The sequence below is a fragment of the Mus caroli genome, unplaced genomic scaffold (assembly GCF_978045245.1).
Source record: "Mus caroli unplaced genomic scaffold, Mus_caroli_1 scaffold_10, whole genome shotgun sequence".
Classification (NCBI taxonomy): domain Eukaryota; kingdom Metazoa; phylum Chordata; class Mammalia; order Rodentia; family Muridae; genus Mus; species Mus caroli.
In genome coordinates this window covers 52,216,136-52,234,113 of record NW_028227265.1, presented here as the reverse complement: position 1 = coordinate 52,234,113, position 17,978 = coordinate 52,216,136, and the positions used below count along the sequence as shown (strand labels likewise).

The following is a 17,978-nucleotide window of genomic DNA, read 5'->3' as shown; positions in this document are numbered from 1 at the left end:
CAGAGGTGTTTCAGGATGCTGAGATCCGGGCTAGAACCCAGCACCTAACTCATCAGTTCCGTATGAGACATGCATGGGTGCAGAAGGCAGTCTGGCACGGTATTCTTAAAGAGATTTTGTGCAAGAAACAGTATTGCATGGTATAGAATTTCCCACATGGCATCTCGGCAGCCCTCACAATATTCCAGGATCCAGATTCCGATTAGGAAGCTCGATGTGAACTTCTCTGCTGCCTTCCTTTATGCTCTGAAAGCAGCTAGCCCTGTTGCCTACGGCAGAGCATTCTACACGGCAGCAGAAAGGAAGCTACCTTCCAACTAATTACATAACCATCTCTGGAACTCTAACTCTTGTGTCCAGTCTTCTCTAGCAAGGAGGCTGAATTAGCAGGGCCTCAGTAATGCCAGGTGACACCTCTCCCCTACAGACACAAATAGGTAACGTGTATACACAGGCTTTTAAGCTTTTTTACACTAGTTTTACTTTTTTTACTACTTTTTCCTGAAAGTAAACAAGACAAAACAAAACAAAACAAAACAAAAAAAACCCAAACCTAAAATGTTGCAAGGATGAATCATTCAGCTTAATTACCACCCATATATCACAGAAGGGGAAAAACAGGCGAGCGGCCTGAGGTCACACAGTAAGTAAAGTAAAGCTGACCTTATCACTGTGACTCGTGACTTAACTGTTCTGCCGCCTTTGACCCAAATTTCACAAAACACAGCAAACCCACCCGTCACATGACAAAGGTACCACAAGTCAGATTCTCAAATCATCACATTAATATGTCGATGGCATCTCACTCCCAGTGGGTCCGGCATGGTTGGCTTGATCCTCAGTCTTTCTAGCTGTTTTTTTTTTTTTTTCTTCTCTTTTGATAGAATGAGATTATAAGTGGCTGCTAGATAGGCTTTGGGCATTGACCATATAATCTGACAAGGGGAAACCAGAAGGCCCCAGAGATATACCAGGGGTTCAGTATGTGACCTTTACCTATGAAGAGGGCATGTGGATTTCAACACATTATTTCAGATGGGTTTTCCTATTTAATCAACAAGAGCTCTGGACTTTAAAATATTGTTAGCTTGAAAGAAAAAAAACAAGCCCATGTGAATCCCAATACTAATTCTTTATCTTTATTGATAAAGCAATTTATGCAATCAAATAATACAACCAAAGGAATTTAGGACAGAGATTTTTACTGTTGAGACTGCACTATGCAGCTCTGGCTGGTCTAGAACTCACTATGTAACCAGGCTGGTCTAGAACTCACTGTGTAGACCAGGATGGTCTCTTAATTGAAATGATCTGCCTGCCTCTGCCACCCAAGTGCTTTCAACTCCTCACCTGGTGAGCTAAAGTTCTTTTAGTAGTGACTATAAGCAGTTCTCTGAGGTTTTTTTTTTTTTTTTAATATTTGGTGTGAATACTAAACACTACCACCCCGCAGGTTCAGACACCCTACCTGTAGCCAAGGTAGTTAGGAGGCTAAAGCAGGGAAAATCAACTGAACCCAAGACTTGGGAGTCATTGTGGGCTGAGATAGTGAGACTACCTCCTTAAGATATAATAATAATAAAATAACACTGGAGGGGTGCAGGGTTGGGGGCAAAGGCAGGTGGGCCGCCTTAGAGGTTGAGGCCAGCCTGGTCTACACATTGAGTTCCAAGCCAGCCGAGGATACACAGAGTAAGACTGTCTTAATTTAATGTGTGTGTGTGTGTGTGTGTGTGTGTGTGTGTGTTAAATCAATGAGAGTTTTGACTAATAAAGAGACCTTAGGTGCCTGAGGCTTGAGTTAACTTGCCCAACACCATCCATCTATACGATGGTGCCAACTGTACAGTCAGAGTGAAAAGTACTCAACTGTCTAGAAACCATTACACATCCTGCGTGCAGAACCAAGTGACAAGGCTAATCTAGTTCCTCCAGCCACACCTCCTCACTACCATTTGCTCCAAGACAGCGTTGCTTCAGCACCCAAGGGCTGAGGTGCCTGTGGGCGAGCAAATCAACGAGCATGAAGAAGTCACACTCAGAGATGAGACTGACATGGTACAGGATTAACGTCTTCCTCAGGAAACCCAGAGAAGAAAATCTAGTTGGACCGGAGAAGCCAACTTAGCTAGGTCAGAGGTGGCTGATACGGGTGTGACTCCTGCCTCAGAAGGTAAGCATCGAAAGGAGGAAGAAATAGAGGAGGGGGGGAAGAGGAGAAGGAAGGAGAGGAGGAAGAGGGAAAAGAAAATAGGGAACAAAAGGAGAAGAGTGCAGATAGATTTAAAAAAAAAAGGGAGGATAAAGAATTTTGAATGGAGGTTTATGCCTTACAATTAAACCAAAATAATTTCTGGATATCTATACTTCAAACTGTCAGTTTTATTTATAACGATGGTCACAATTCAAATTTTAAATCACTGTCACTGTCCTGAACTAATCAGGACATTCTATAGACTATCCACTGTACACTTTCAGAGAATGAGGATTTTCCACTGTAGCATTCCCTACAGAAGACCGCAGTCACACACACACACCTTATTTCCAGATGGCTTGACATTGTTCTGGGCTGAGGTGGGGAATCAGACAAACCCAGAGTTGCATTCCAACGCCACCAAATTGTCATTTGGACATGCAATTAGCCCTCTCTACACTGTTTCCTAATTAATAAAGCACGATAACAAACACCATGGAATAATTCTTAATACATAATATGAGTAAATTAAGTAAACCAGGGAGTCAATATTTAATATAAGTTGGCTTTTATCATACACATTTTAAATAAGAATGTTTAATTTTTTAGTGTTCTGTCTTCATATATGTATCATGTGAATGCCTGGTGTACACTCAGGTCAGAAGAGGGTATTGGATCCCTTGGAACTGGAGTTTCAGGTGGTTACGAGCCACCATGTAGGGGCTGGGAATTGAACCTGTGTCCTCTGCGAAAGTAACATGTACTCTTAAAACACTGATCCACCTCAGGCCCAAAGAATAATTTTTAAATGCACATTTAAATAAACCTTGTCTCTGAGGTTTCAGTTTTAAAGGAATCTAGTAAGATATTCAAGACACTTCTACTCAGAAAGATCTGGGAAGTTCAACACTCCTCCACAAAATTGAAAATAAAGCCAACTTGGCAAGTTTCCTTTAAAAAAAAAAAAAACTTTTAGAAAACCATAGGCAACGTTAGAAGACACTGAAAGCCAGGAGACAAAATCTTCATGTTTAATTTCCTAACAAGCGACTTCAGACATGACAAAAGACACTGTGACCTCAAGTGTGGTCAGATGTAAAAGTTTAAATATCTATACAAGACCACATCTGCTCAGCCTCACTCAGGACTCACAGGTGCAGGCCAGGACCGCCCACCAGCTCTGGGACAGCCGCTCTCCCAGAGCTCTCTTCTCTCACTGTGAGAAGGGCCACTGAGGAGCAGTGGTTTCCCAGCATGAGAGACAATGACTTAATGTCCCTAAGCTCAGCACAGCCATGTTAAGTGTCTAGAAGTCACAGGTCACCCTTTCAACCTTGAGCAATGGCTGCCATCCCTGTCTGGATGCTGTCATCCCTGTCTGGCTGCCTGCACCTCAGCTGTGCATGGTCCACTGGAGGTCTCTGTGACATCATGGAAGTTCACATCACTGGCAGTCAGATTTCCAGGAGGTACCTGTGCACTTGACTTTGATGTCTACAACTTCCCAGCATCGTCAGAATGTGGCTCTTTCCAGAGTCTGGCAATCCATGTCCCTGCTCTGTGTAATGACAATTTGGAGAAATGCATTGTTTAGAAGTAGTAAGTATGAAAAGGCTAGAGGACTGGTCTGTAAGCCACAACAGCCTCTTTACCCCAAGAAAAAGGCCTCACGGGTGACATGATTCTTATCATTGAGTTTAATCTAAATGCTTTGCCTATATCAAGTCACTCCCAGTAGAAACCTAGAGGAGCATGTACAAACTGTGAGCAGACAGAAAGGCTATGGAGGGGCTGGAGAGATGGCTCAGCGGTTAAGAGCACTGACTGCTCTTCCAAAGGCCCTGAGTTCAAATCCCAACAACCACATGGTGGCTCACAACCATCCTTAACGAGATCTGATGCCCTCTTCTGGTGTGTCTGAAGACAGCTACAGTATACTTACATATAATAAATAAATAAATGTTTAAGAAAGAAGAGAAGAGAAGAGAAGAGAAGAGAAGAGAAGAGAAGAGAAGAGAAGAGAAGAGAAGAGAAGAGAAGAGAAGAGAAGAGAAGAGAGGCAGGATACAGAGCTGGACCCAAGTCCCATTGTTACTAGATGGCTTTATGTGGATGAACAAACAGGCTACACTGCTCATTCTTACATTCCTTCATCCACTTTAGTTTTATTTTGTTTTGAGACAGGGTCGCATACATAACCCTGACTGGCCTGGAACTCTTCTCTCTGAAGACCAAGCTGGCTTCAAACTCAGAGTCACCTACTCCTGCCTCCTGAGTGCCTAGATTACGCGCACTGCACCACCACACCTGGCTCGTCAGCTGCTTTAAAGAGTAATCACAGAAACACCAAGCACCCTCCTCTCCGCCGCCGTAATCATCTTCCGGAAGCCGAAAGAACTTAGAAAAAAAGGCTGTAAAGAGCCAGCGGCGGTGGAGCACACCTTGTGATCCCAGCAATTACTAGACAGAGAAAAGGGTCAGGAGTGAGAGACCAGCAGGCTACATATCTTGAGTGTGTCACAAACGAAGGTAAAGGAGCCCCAGGAGATGGGACAGACCAATAATGGTTCATAAAGACTCATGGACAGCAGCTCGCTGAGCAGTGAACATTCTGAAGGAGCAATGGCCTGCTGCTGGGAGATTCTCATTCAGAACCAAAGACCACCAGCAGTGAGAAAAGCATTTCACCCGTCTTCCCAGCTCAAACCTGATCCTAATTATTTTCCCAGCCAGCCTACATTCCTACAGTGGATCAGGCTGCTAGAATAAACTCCAAACTGGGCTTATGGCTTATTCCGGGGAGACCTCGACTGCGGGGGAGGGGGAGGGGTCCACAGTGTATTTTTTAAGGACACAAAAAAGAGGCATTTTTTTTCTATCCAGGAAAAAGTTAAACTTGTAATTTTATGAACTTTTCAAATATTTTATTTTCTACACTGCTCTCATTTCCACTTAGGAACTGTGCCAGCACAAATCTACAACACCAATTCCAACAAAATGAACAAGAGAACACCACCCCAAACTGTCCTAATGGGATTTAACAAATATTCAGATGTGGCCTCCGGCCTAAAACAATGCATGGCTCACACGGCACCACAAACACAGATGTAATTAGTTCATTACTCTTAGACTGGTTCCACTCATTGTCAGAAATGGCAGGGAGCACTGCCAGATAGATTGATTTTGTGGTCCTCTTGGCAAAAGGCGGCCTTTCCCCCAAAGTCTCCAGCAGGTCAGCTTCCTACTGGTCAGCTTCACTGAGATTGGAATCTTCGTTCTTTTCGTTTATCTCAGATCGACCTAAATCCTGCTATGTAGCAGAGAATGGCCAAGAACTTTTGATCCACCTACCTATACCTTGTGAGTGCTGGGGTTGTAGCCTATGTCACTAAGCCTGTTCGTGGGAGCTGGGGATTAAACCTCATGCATGCTAAGCAAGCACTCTACCAACAAAGCTATTTCCCCAGCCCTTGGAGTTCTTAGTGTTAAAACAATTTCCCAGCCCCAGAAAATGGATTTAGCTAAGCAGGACTCGAGTTTAAGAGATTTGTGCTTCTTAGTTTGTTCACAGTTCCCTGCCCCTCTTGCCTGGGTCTTTCCAGCACAGTTAGAACTGAGTGAGAGTGCCTAGCAAACACAGAAGTGGATGCTCACAGTCCGCTATTGGATGGATCACAGGGCCCCCAATGGAGGAGCTAGAGAAAGTACCCAAGGAGCTAAAGGGATCTGCAACCCTATAGTTGGAACAACAATATGAACTAACCAGTACCCCGGAGCTCTTGACTCAAGCTGCATATGTATCAAAAGATGGCCTAGTCGGCCATCACTGGAAAGAGAGGCCCATTGGACACACAAACTTTATATGCCCCAGTACAGGGGAATGCCAGGGCCAAAAAGTGGGAGTGGGTGGGTAGGGGAGGGGGGAGGCTATGGGGGACTTTTGGGATAGCATTGGAAATGTAAATGAGGAAAATACCTAATAAAAATATTTTTAAAAAAAGAAAGAACGGAGCGAGAAGCAAGTTACAGCAACCAGCATCATCCCTAAGTACCCGGCTCATGAGTCACCTGAACAAAACCGGATCAGCAGAAGGAAAAGAGTCTCCTGGATCCACCAGAGCATCTGCCCGTCAGTCAGCCTGTACTGACCCACTGCTATAAAAAGGGAAAACGAACACTCCAGTTTACAGAGAACTGAAATTCTTCTCATTCTTCCAACTCTCGGTACAATGTGTAAGGGCAACTTAAGAAATTTCCCCAAAAGAACACCTCTGAGCCATTACACAGAAAGGAGGGGGCTTTTCGTGTTTGCCTAACTGAAATAAAGTACAGGCCACTAAGTCACAAAGGCCTATCAATATATCAAGACTTAGTCTGGGCAGACCCATTCTAGACCTGGCTCGGACCGAGCAAGGGCCTCTCCGTGTATGTGATGGGAGCAGGCGGGTCACACAAAGCCTTACAAGCTAAGTTTACTGCAAGGCACCTCACATACCGAGAGGGGCAGGTAACAATGGCTAGGACAGCTGCTGACACCGTTTCCCCTACAGTTAGACATTCCAGGCTACATACACTGGAAGGGAACATTTACGAGTATGAGAACTTAGTGAATCATAAGTGCCTTATACTTTTCTCCCTAGAAAGCACACAGTCGTCTAAACTGCTCTGAAAGAGGACACTGGTTATTCTACAGAGCGCGGAGGAACGACAAAAGCAAGAACTAAAAAGCCATCTGAACAAAGACTCCATTGAAGTGAGTGGATGATCTCCACTCTCCCACATAAGTCACTGACTCTCCTCTCCAGAGCCCCTCCCAACCCTACCACCCATCCCCCAAGCTGTTGTCCAAACCCACCCTACACACCATCCAATACTCCGCCTCCACTCTAACCATCTCTCAGCTTACATCAGGCTCCCATGAAACACCTCTGAGGCTTCTCCAAGAGAGAGAGCATTCCGATTTTTCACCTTAATCTATAATCTGAAACTGACCCTTTCCTGTCAGTCTGCTCTCACGTGAAACCTCCCTTCCAGCCACCTCACTCCTCCCAGCTCTGCAAGTGTTCCGGTTTCTGCTCGTCTGTTTCCAATCTGACAAGGCTCTCTTCCTTATTATAAGGCATCGCTGAGTTCTGAAACTCCAGGGATCTCTCTGCTCTACCACAAACTTGTTCCTGAGAAGGTCGGGATACTTACTGACACATCATCTTTTTACTCTCTCGGGCTTCTCTCTTTACATGTTATTTTTATTATTTTTGTCATGTATATGTGTCTGGGGAAGGCGTATATGTAGGTGCCACAGAGGCATCATGTCCCCCTAGATCTGGAGTTATAAATGACTGTGAACCACCTGATATGGGTGCTAGAGACCCAACTCTGACCCTCTGGAAGAGCAGTATGTGCTCTTAAGTGATGACCTGGCTCTCGCTCCAGCCGCCCCACAGCTTAATTGGTTTTTGTTTGTTTGTTTGTTTGTTTAAAATAGGGTCTCGTTTGTTTGTTTAAAATAGTTTGTTTGTTTTTTGTTTGTTTGTTTAAAATAGGGTCTCATTGTTTGTTTGTTTAAAATAGGGTCTCACTTTGTAACCCAAAGTGACCCCAAGCCAGGAATCCTCCTACATTGGCCTCCAAACTTCTATGACTGCAGGAGTTCACTTCCACAGCCCAGGCTCGACTTGTATTGTTTCACATCCTTTACTTCAAGAGCTTGGCAGAGTACAGACAGTTCAAAACTGTTGCTCCGATTAAGTGCCGAAACCATCCGCAAAGACAGGACTTCTCTGTGGTGTCAAGAGCATCAAACTGTCGAAGCTACCTCCTGCGGCCACAGAACTCACCAACAGGCCTTCAGGCCCTACAGGACCCCAGCTCCCTTAAATGTTTATGGAAGAATTTAAGAAAAAAAAAACTTCAAGACATTCGAATGACAAGTCAAGGTGCCTTGCAGGCCGATGAAGAACAGAAATCACTTAAATGCACCACCCAAAGAAAAACACAAAAGGCACAGAATAACTGCAAACCAAGTTATAAAATACCAAGAAACAGGCGACCTGGCAATCTTGCCCAGTTTGATAACTGCTCTTTCTGCAGACCCTTCCCCTAACGAAAAGTCCTTTCTAGACTCTAGACTCCACAGTTCCGGAAAGACAACTGGTTAAGTGACCTCATCGGCAGGTTTCCAAATTCGAGGGAACTTGACTTGTGCTGCCAAGAAGGGCCATGGGGGAAGCATGAGGGAACTCCATGACCCAACCCGCCAAGCCAGACCCCCACAGTGAAGAACCATCGCCAGCTCTCCTGATTAAGCCCAGCCTTTCAATCTCTCCTAAGAACTAGGAGACAACTTTAATGTGCCAAGTGGGAAAAGGCCAGGGTCTTTCCAACTTGCCAAAAGGGCGTACACCAACCCTTTTATTCTCGAGGGGAAGAATGTAAAGTTAAGGATAAGGATAGAAAAGATAGCGCTGTCTGGCTGCTCCCTTAAATGAGATCATCCATTTTGTGTCTCATCTTTAATCATAAGCACAAGGATTAAAACACAAGTCACAAATTGCAGAAGGTCTACCTTCTGAGGAGGAGGAAAGCTACCCCCCACCCCCACCCCCCCAACCCCCAACCCCCAACCCCCACCCCACACACACACACACACACACACACACACACACACTGGCTGCCTCAGGGACGTGAGGCATGCTTCCTGCCAGCGGAGCAGCTAACATCCAGTCACAGAAATAGCTTCCTACCCATGGCCAAACTGACTGCCATCTGCCCCTCTCCTCATCTCCCTAGCTTCAAAGGAAGCTACTAGCCAACAGACCAGACTGGGAGATGCCTGACACCCGAACCCCAGAGCCCACATAGACACGGAAAGGGAGGTCCGGCTCCGAAGCTGTCCTCTGACCTCCCACGCATACAATGGTTCAAAAGCACACACACAGTTTTTAAAGAATAGGTACACGTATGTCCTCATCTATTGATGCTGAACACTGGCCGTGGAATCCTACACATCCCCTTCCCAGCCCATAGATGTCCGCACACCTCCCTGTCTCTGATCATTTCTCCACGTTTACCGACTCTCCCTCTGTTTCCCACCTAGAACAGAAAACCTCAAAGCCAAAGGCCTGCACAGCCACTAAGCAAATAACCCACTCATCAAAAAAGTAATTTCCAGTCCCAACTTTGAAATACGGAAGAGGTCACAGAACCAAAGGAACCTTGGAGATGGTCCAGAGAAGTTGAGCGACTTGCCTCCCAAATTACAGGGATGGCTCCACTAAATTCTTCCCATTAAAAAAATATTTCAACTCATTCATTAAGTGAATCTTAACTGGGCCAGGCACTTGATTGGGTGGATGAGAATGTACACTCAGTACGTTTTAATCTTCCTGGACACAAAACGGTGGGGTGAAAATGTACCTGGGGTGTTTTTTTCCAGAGGTGCTGTCTACAAACAAATGGAATAAACCCCCAGAGATGGTGAGTATTGAGCCAGGGAACCTAACCAACCCAAGAGGATGGGTAGAGCACCTATGCTTGGCTCCTGCACTGTCGGGCCTTTTAAGGAGGGAAAGGGGTGTTCGCAATAACTCAAGGAAGGAATTCAGGGTTCCAGGGTGGCCTGGATGCCAGCACCTGGTCCTGGAGAACGCCCATTTATAGAACATTATAACCGTTTCTGCACAAATTTCAACCACAGCCTCTACTCCTAAGACTCACTACAGCTCCAATACACCTCTCTTTCTGTTGTCTTCAGAGGTGGCTTGAGGGTGTGTTAGCTTGCTTGTTTGAATACAGAGGGGACCGAGGTGGCCGGCATCGAGCATGAAAAGTAGAATTTCCTACTCACAGGCACTGCTCGCATGCCAGAACCTGGAGCAGTCTGCCCCCACTGACCCTTTCAATCCCTAATCTTTGAACCCGCCTCAGCACAAGACAGAGGAATGTGCAGAAGGCAGCACAAAGCCAGGTAGACTTTCTGGTTTAGCTCACGAGGGACGTAGGTCGGTGCTGTCGCGCGAGGCAGAAAGAGGATACATAAGAGGTGTAACTTAAAGGACTTTTGACGATCTCAACTACAGGCAGAGTCTCAAAGCATTTCCAAAAAAATTACTTGGAAATGTTAGGAGACAAAACTATCAAACTGATTGATGTCTCTATTTTGCGGGAGACTGGAAGCAGCGTTAGGGCGCAGTAAAACCTGACTCCGGAGCCGAGCCTCCAATCGCTTCGGCCGGCGCCTAAGCGTGCTCCGCTGGGCCAGGCGGGAGCCCCGGGGCAGCTCCCACGCACAGCTCCTCGCTCCCGCGCCACCGAGGGCCAGGGTCGGGGAAAGGAACGCGCCCGAACCGCCTGGGAGAGGAATGTCCTGGAGCTTATTTTATCCCCTAAGGAATCGCCTATTTCTCCAGCCCCGTCTTAGGAGCACTGAGCCATCCCACTTGGCCGGGGAAGACGATCCTCCCGCCTTCCTCGCCACGCCGCAGCCCGAACGCGAACAGGACCCCGCTTACTTTTGGTGGCAGCGATGAGGTTCTTGCCATCTTTGATGAGCTCTTTGATGAACTTGTTGGTCCTCTCGAGCTCCGCTTCGTGCGCGCGGATCCTCTCCCGGAACCACGGGCTGTCGAGGTAGCAGTCGCTAAACTCCAGGGGCTGCAGCCCCATGACTGCGGCGGTGCGCGCGGGCGCAGGCCGAGCTGGGCTCCCAGGCGGCGGCAGCGAGCGGCTAGCAGGGCTGAGCGCGCGGCGAGCGCAGCACGGTCATGTCCAGCCGAGCCCAGCGACCCTGGAGAGTACGCGGCGCAGCTCCCCAATCCCGGCAGCCCCCGGCAGCAGCAGAGGCCGCCGCCCGGCCCCGCCCCGCCTCGGGCGCGCCCGCCCCGCCCCGCCCCCGCCCGCACGCCCCTGCTCTCCCGCCCGGGCGCCTTCGGCTCTCCTCCTCCCTGCCCTTCCCCGAACGCCTCTTCCTTCTCTTCCCCACGCGCAGTCGCCCCTCCTCTTCCTTCCGAGGCAGCGGCGGTGGAGAATATAGTCGTGCCCTCCACCTCCGGACGCCTGCACCTCCCCGATCTCGGCTCACAAGGTCCAGGTGACTCAGGCTGGTCCCCGAAGTGGACGCCTGACCGAACGGGGTGGTGGGTTTGTTATAGCAGGCCTCGGTCCCCGAGGTCAGACGACTTATGTCGGGGTGGGTGGAAATGATTGACTCATTTTATCTGTGTACCGAAGGAAGGGTGCTTCGCTGTGCAAGGGCTCGCACGCCGGGTGCTCTCTCTCCCTGTCTAATCTGCTGCCTTCGCGGGAATGCTTAACGTCCCCAACTCATCGTGGACTCTACAGATTCTAGAACATTTTTCTTCGTGTCCATACTGAATGGCTTAGGACAAGGGAGCGTGTGGCTAAACCGCGTTGACCCTGCTTGTGTTCTGTTCTGCAGATTAAATTTACACGGGTAGGAGAGGCGATCTGCTAAAAATAGCCCTCTGAAAGTAAATGCCAGACTTTTTGTGGTTTTTCACCATGGGAGGCTGCGTGGACAAGTGTGAATTCGTGTCAGTGCGCCCACAAAACTCCTTTCCTATTCCATGCGTTCTAAAGCAGAACTCAATACCTTCCTCAAATGTATACAGCAAATCTTACACTGGAGACACTTTATCAACTAACAATTTTTAAGCAATTAACATGTGCCAGGTGCACACATGGCATACATTTTTCACAAACTCACAACACATGTTTACATGTCAAGGTTTAATGATGGTAATAGTACCAGGAAACTTCAAAGTGATTCTTTAAAACGTTCAGACTGAGTGCAGTAATTAAGAGTTTGTTTGGCCCGTGAGCTGTAGGAGGAGTCTTAACCCTCTGGGAAGCATCTAAATTTGCCTACTCTATAAACTCTGTTAAATAACAGCACCGTTTGAGTGCCACAGATGAGGCCACTTTAATGTCCATCCTCAGACTTCAAAAAACTTTTACCAATAACTCCTAGGCAGTTTGAAAGGTTCATTTCCTACTAAAATCAGCAAGGAGTCTACCGAGGAAAGAAAGAGGCAAGGGGGAGGAAAAACTGGACTGAATTAGGGCCTGGCCAAAGAGCGAAACACACTGCAGGCTCTGCAGAAACAAAACCCTAAACCCAGGCAGGAATATGGTCTGAGGCTGCAGTAATCCGAGATCCCATAAGCTGAGGCAAGAGGATTGAGATTGTAAGGCCAACCTGGACTACCTGGTATGAGGCCAGGCAGGGCTACATAGCAAGATCCTGTCTCACAAACAAAGCTGGGGGTGGGGGTGGGAGTGGGGGAGTATTGGCTTGAGTAAGAATAATTCCCACACAGGATTGGGCTTCTCTGTTTGAATGCTAGGTCCCTAGTGTGGAACTGTTGGGGGGGGGGGATTAGGTGGCATGACTTCACTGGAAAAGGTTCGTCTGGAGGTGGGCTTTCAGGTTTTAAAAGCCCAAACTTTCTCTCTCTGCCTCATTCTTGTGAATTAAGATGTAAGCTCTCATCTACTGCTCTAGCACCATGCCTTGCTTGCCTGCCACCATGCTAAACGCCATGATGGGCATAGACTAACCCTCTGAAACTGTAAATAAGCCCCCAAGTAGATGTTCTTTTATAAATCACCTTGGTCAGTGTGTCACAGGACTGTAACTAAGTCAACAAGCTAGATTACTCAATGAATAATGTCTGTCTCCAAGCTGACCCACATTGTAGAAAGAGACACCACTCCCAAAAGTTGTGCTCTGACCTTTATCCACACCTGTGCATATATGTGTTCTCTCTCTCTCTCATACACATACACACACAAACACACACACACACACAAAATATTTTTTTTTGAAGCAACTGAGCATACCCCCCCTCCAAAAGAATGGTTGCAGAGGCTTCCTCAAGAGTTCAACATAGAGGATCAATACAGGATGAGCCGGGCGTGGTGGCGCACGCCTTTAATCCCAGCACTCGGGAGGCAGAGGCAGGCGGATTTCCGAGTTCGAGGCCAGCCTGGTCTACAAAGTGAGTTCCAGGACAGCCAGGGCTACACAGAGAAACCCTGTCTCGAAAAACCAAAAAAAAAAAAAAAAAAAAATACAGGATGAGCACGAAGGTGGGTGGAGAATGAAAACATCCACTGGCAGCCCAAAATGGAGTCAACCTAAATAGCCACCAATGCAAAATTAAGCCACGAGGAAAAAAAAGAGTCAGGATGGCATGTGCTACAGAACAATGAACTGTGGACTCACAATGGCAAGAGAGCCACCCGCGTAATGTCATCTGCTCATACAACATATCCAGGTCAGGAAAACTCGCTAAGACAGAACGTGCGTTCGTGGCTGTGGAGAAGTATGGACAGGGCCCAAGTGTGAGGAGCCTCCTAGGCAGGTGTCACCCCATGCTGCTGCAGGCCTTTAAGCATGGTGGTGGTATGAGCTGGCTTGAGATTTCTCTCTAGTAGCTTTATGGAGATTTACAGTCTATAGGAAAGCTATCAGGAAAGAAGTGGCATAGCTTAACTCTCCAAGGTGACAATGGGGACAGAGTAGTCAGTGCTCTTAACCACTGAGCCATCTCTCCAGTCCAGTAGACAGCCGTCTTAACAATACCATAATGCCTTGGAAAGTGCTATTCTACACTTAGGTAACCTTACAGAGCTGGTGAGATGACTCAGGGGTTAAGAGCAATGTGATCTGATGCCCTCTTCTGGTGTGTCTGAAGACAACTCATACACTAAATAAATAAATATTAAAAAAAAAAAGTATGTAACCTTATAGTATAGCTCGGCTCCCAAAGAGCATTCTGGGGAGAAAAAGGAGAACAGATCAAAGGACTTCAGCCCCAGTGGAGTTAGGCCAGCTTTTCTCAGCCTTTCTATACATATCATTAAAAAAATTAAAAAATTTTTTTAAAAAAGGCTTTTTTTTTCTTGGCCTGGAGAGATGATGGCTCAGCGGTTACGAGCAGTGGCTGGGTCTTCAGAGGTCCTGAGTTTAACTCCCAGCAACCACATGGTTGCTCACAACCATCTATCCTGGGATCTGATGCCGTTTTCAGGCATGAAGCTGTACAAGCAGATAAAGGACTCATATAAATTAAATAAATAAATAAATAAATCTTTTTTAAAAAAAGAATTTTTTTTCAACTCTTTGGCCAGAACTTAGTCATGTAGACACATGTTTTGCTGCAATGGAAAAATGTAATATTTTATAAGTTAAGGGGCCCCAGAATAAAAGGGACAATAAATAGTTTCTAACACAGACTGACATTTTTATGAGAACAAACAGACAATAGCAATGAAGAAAATACAAAGTGGCTTCTGCACTGAGAAGGTGTCGTTGGTCCAGCTTCCTCCCTCTGCAGCTCTCATCACGGTCAGCCAGCAGTGCTGACTTCAGCATCTAGAAAGCTTCCTTCACGGAACCAAAATGCCTTCCACATTGCCAGACACCCAAGAGCTTTACCTTTCATTAGCTCGAGGGATGATCCCACTACAACTCATTCATTCCTAATCAAACCGGCTTAGGGGAACAGCATTCCCTTACACAGGAGAGGCTGGCCATTCTCTCAATTACTGTGGAAAAGAGGCAGGTAATGTCAAGTAGCCCATAGCACTCAATGGCCATTGTGCAAACAAGGACAGGTTAACCTTCCAACAGATAAACCAGATGAACAATGGATCCGTGGATCATTAACAGTATTCAATAAAAAGTACAACATTGATGCTTGTGAGAAGAAAGAAGTACTTAAGCACACTGAGTTGCATATCTAACAATCATTGAGGTGGCACACACTTTCTCTTGTTATCTTACCACCATAAGAAAGAGCATAGTGATAGAGCTTAAAAGAGCCCCTCAGCCCTCTCTTTTCCCTACACATAACTACTGTTAACAATCCAAGGCCAGGCAGTAGTAGCACACGCCTTTAATCCCAGCACTCGGGAGGCAGAGGCTGGAGGATTTCTGAGTTCAAGGCCAGCCTGGTCTACAGAGCAAGTTCCAGGACAGCCAGGGCTACACAGAGAAACCCGGTCTCAAAAACAAACAAACAAACAAAAATCCATAATGTGCCTTTGCTTAAAAGACAACTTACCACTGAATTACTGTCCAAATATGTTTGGTATACTCACTACATCTACATTTCCTCATAGAATAGTTATTAGAGTTTGTGGCCTCAGTTTGAGAAAGATTATGTGCTGAGAGCATTATGCCCGGTTAGTGCTATTTCAAGTCACTCCCAAATCTTTGCACCCTCCAGGATTTCGGTGGCTACACCGAGTGACGAGAGACATGCAGCGTTGCTGCTCTTGCTGCCAGAAGTTACTGTGACCCCCCCTCCCCCATACTCAGATTCTGTGAGAGTTCTTGATGACAACACTGAGCCAAACCAGCATGGCCCCCTCCTTCATGGACCAGGAAGCTTCAGCACACAGAACTATCTAGCAAAGGACCCCAAAAGTGCAAATGCTAAGGGGAAAGTCTGAGCAACAGTGGGACACGGGACACTGGACACGGTGCTACCAAGAGGACCTTGGACTGGGCTGAGACATCAGTGTGTGTGTGTGTGTGTGTGTGTGTGTGTGAGAGAGAGAGAGAGAGTGTGTGTGTGTGTATGTGTGTGTGTGTGTGTGTGTGTGTGTGTGTGTGTGTGTGTGTGTGAGAGAGAGAGAGAGAGAGAGAGAGCTGAAGGATTAGGGTTAGCAGGCCGAAATGCAGATGTCATGTGGAGAGAAACACTCAGAGAGGACACTGAGCTTTGGAAAGGGCCGTGTGGCTGGAGCGGAGCACGGTGGGCTGAGATGGGGTGAAGAGAGCATGGCACGTCCCACATGCTTCACACCAAGCTCATTGCTCTCCACAAGGATGTGGAGCATAGGTTTCTGACATCCATAGTATGTCTAGCAAGAGACTGCTTTTTCCCCCTGAGCTCCCAGACATTACAGCTTAAAAGAGCTTGGAACCCTGAGAAAATTCTACGATTGCACTAACCTTGTAGCATCAAGCCAGCAGATACTAAGGACAGAGAGTAGGCAAGCCATGATAGCACTGCAAAGTCCCCAGTCTGGAAGTTCCAGACGGAATAAAGCTAGCGCGTGGGTAAGCAGCACACTGATGCTTGCTGTACCAGCCTGGCAGCCTGGCTAAAAAGTGACCACTCCTAATGAAGCGGAGAGGGGTAGTGGGGAGGTGAGCAGCGTGGGGGAGCCGGCTTTTCTCACTCCACCCACATTAAATTCATATCCTCTGAAAAAAAAAAATCTGGTACTCGGACCTATTCAAATTTGGAGCTAGAAGAACATGGCTGAAGGAGATGTAGGTCATGGAACTGCTAGTGCCTTCCTCAGGCGGAGTCCCTGTCATTACTATAGTTATTGCTTCTCCACCCATCCTGAGCTTTTAGAGAGACTTGGCAGGTAAGAGAGGGCACTCGCTAGACAGGTCATAAAAATGTCTGTCTAAATAAATCAGCAGGCATTCCTGAATGCCCACAGACACCACCCCTCCCCCACCCCCCAGGCAAATGCTGCCCTCTTTCCTGGGACATGTGGAAGAACTAGCCTAAGAAGTGACCTTGGCATTTGTTTTGCCCAGATATTAACAACACGTATATGTAACAATATGTACATTATATAACTAAGGCTATATACATATTTGTATGAGAAAGGAAAAAGAAGTTATCTGCCAAGAATGTTTTGCTCAGCACCCAAAGTGCCCCTGGTATGACCTAGAGAGGTTTCCACAGTGTGACTTTCAACTGGGCAAATATCTAGCTCCTGGAAAATCAACCTACAGCAATCAAAGGCTCCTTCAGAGAGTCTATTGGCGCTTCAGTAAAATGGGAAACAAAAAGCTAAGAGCACACGTACTCTTACCCTTCAGCCATTCAGGGAATCATTAACTTCCGATCTGCAATTTGTCTAAAGATATGTTAGTGTGTATAGTCAAGGGGAAACATAAAGGGGCAAAGAAGAAGTGGAAGAGGAAGAGGAAAAGACAGGAGGAGGAAGTGACAGCCACCACTTATCATTTGGAAAGCTCTAAACCAGCTCGCAGGGCCAACACTCTCAAGCTCGAGGCTCTTGAGCCCGATCCCTGTAGCTTTCCATTCTTGTCTCTGAGGTACCGGTAGGTGCCGGCATCTGCTGTGCACTCCACTTCCCAACAGCAGCTTCGTGTCCACCAGGATCCGTTCTCTCAGCTAGCATGTCCGTACAGTATCAGTAAAATTCCCGTGCCCGCTTCCAGCTAGAGGATTCAGCTCTCCGGACACTTTTGCTCTAAGTCTTCCTCTGGGTCCTGCCACAGCCAAGGTCCAGGCATGTGACTTAACCTTAGCAACCAACCCTGACTTCCCAAGACTTTGACTTCTGAACCTAGGAAAACACTGACAGAGAGGCGAAGGTCATGTACTCCAGCCAAGCGTGTTGAAATAGACCTGCCTCTTCCCAGGCTGCCTGCCTCTTCCCAGGCTGCCTGCCTCTTCCCAGGCTGCCTGCCTCTTCCCAGGCTGCCTGTCTCTCCTTGCCAGCAGTCTCTGTTCGGCAGGCTTCTTTAACACCTCACAGACTGAACACAATGGCTTTTTCTGCTTTAGTGCCAGAATTTGCATTTTCTTTTCTTGCAGCCAATGTGTAGTTAGTAGATATTCCGTACCTTCAGGGAAAACTTCAAATATTTGCAACTGGTTATCTTGCTATAAATAGAGCAAAATACAGCAACAGTGTATCAATATCCTGGAGAGAGAAGCTAGTAGCCTAGAGGGTCTACTAAAGAAGCCAGGATTCAGCT

The 17,978-nt window shown here is 46.9% G+C and overlaps 1 protein-coding gene across 4 annotated transcripts in view; it reads right to left on the bottom strand.

Moving 5' to 3' along the window:
* Arhgap10 (Rho GTPase activating protein 10) overlaps nt 1–17,499 on the bottom strand; it is a 262,769-nt gene extending 245,270 nt beyond the window's left edge. For 2 of the 4 annotated variants that reach the window (XM_021169585.3, XM_029480514.2), the window contains exon 1: nt 10,705–11,037. In XM_021169585.3, the coding sequence (XP_021025244.1) occupies nt 10,705–10,858 (154 nt within the window). In that variant the 5' untranslated portion in view covers nt 10,859–11,037. Of the gene's footprint in view, nt 1–10,704; nt 11,039–17,313 lie in introns of those variants that run through there. The other 2 variants (XM_085843806.1, XM_085843807.1) reach the window with 2 other exon arrangements.
* Between the last annotated feature and the right edge of the window lie 479 nt (nt 17,500–17,978).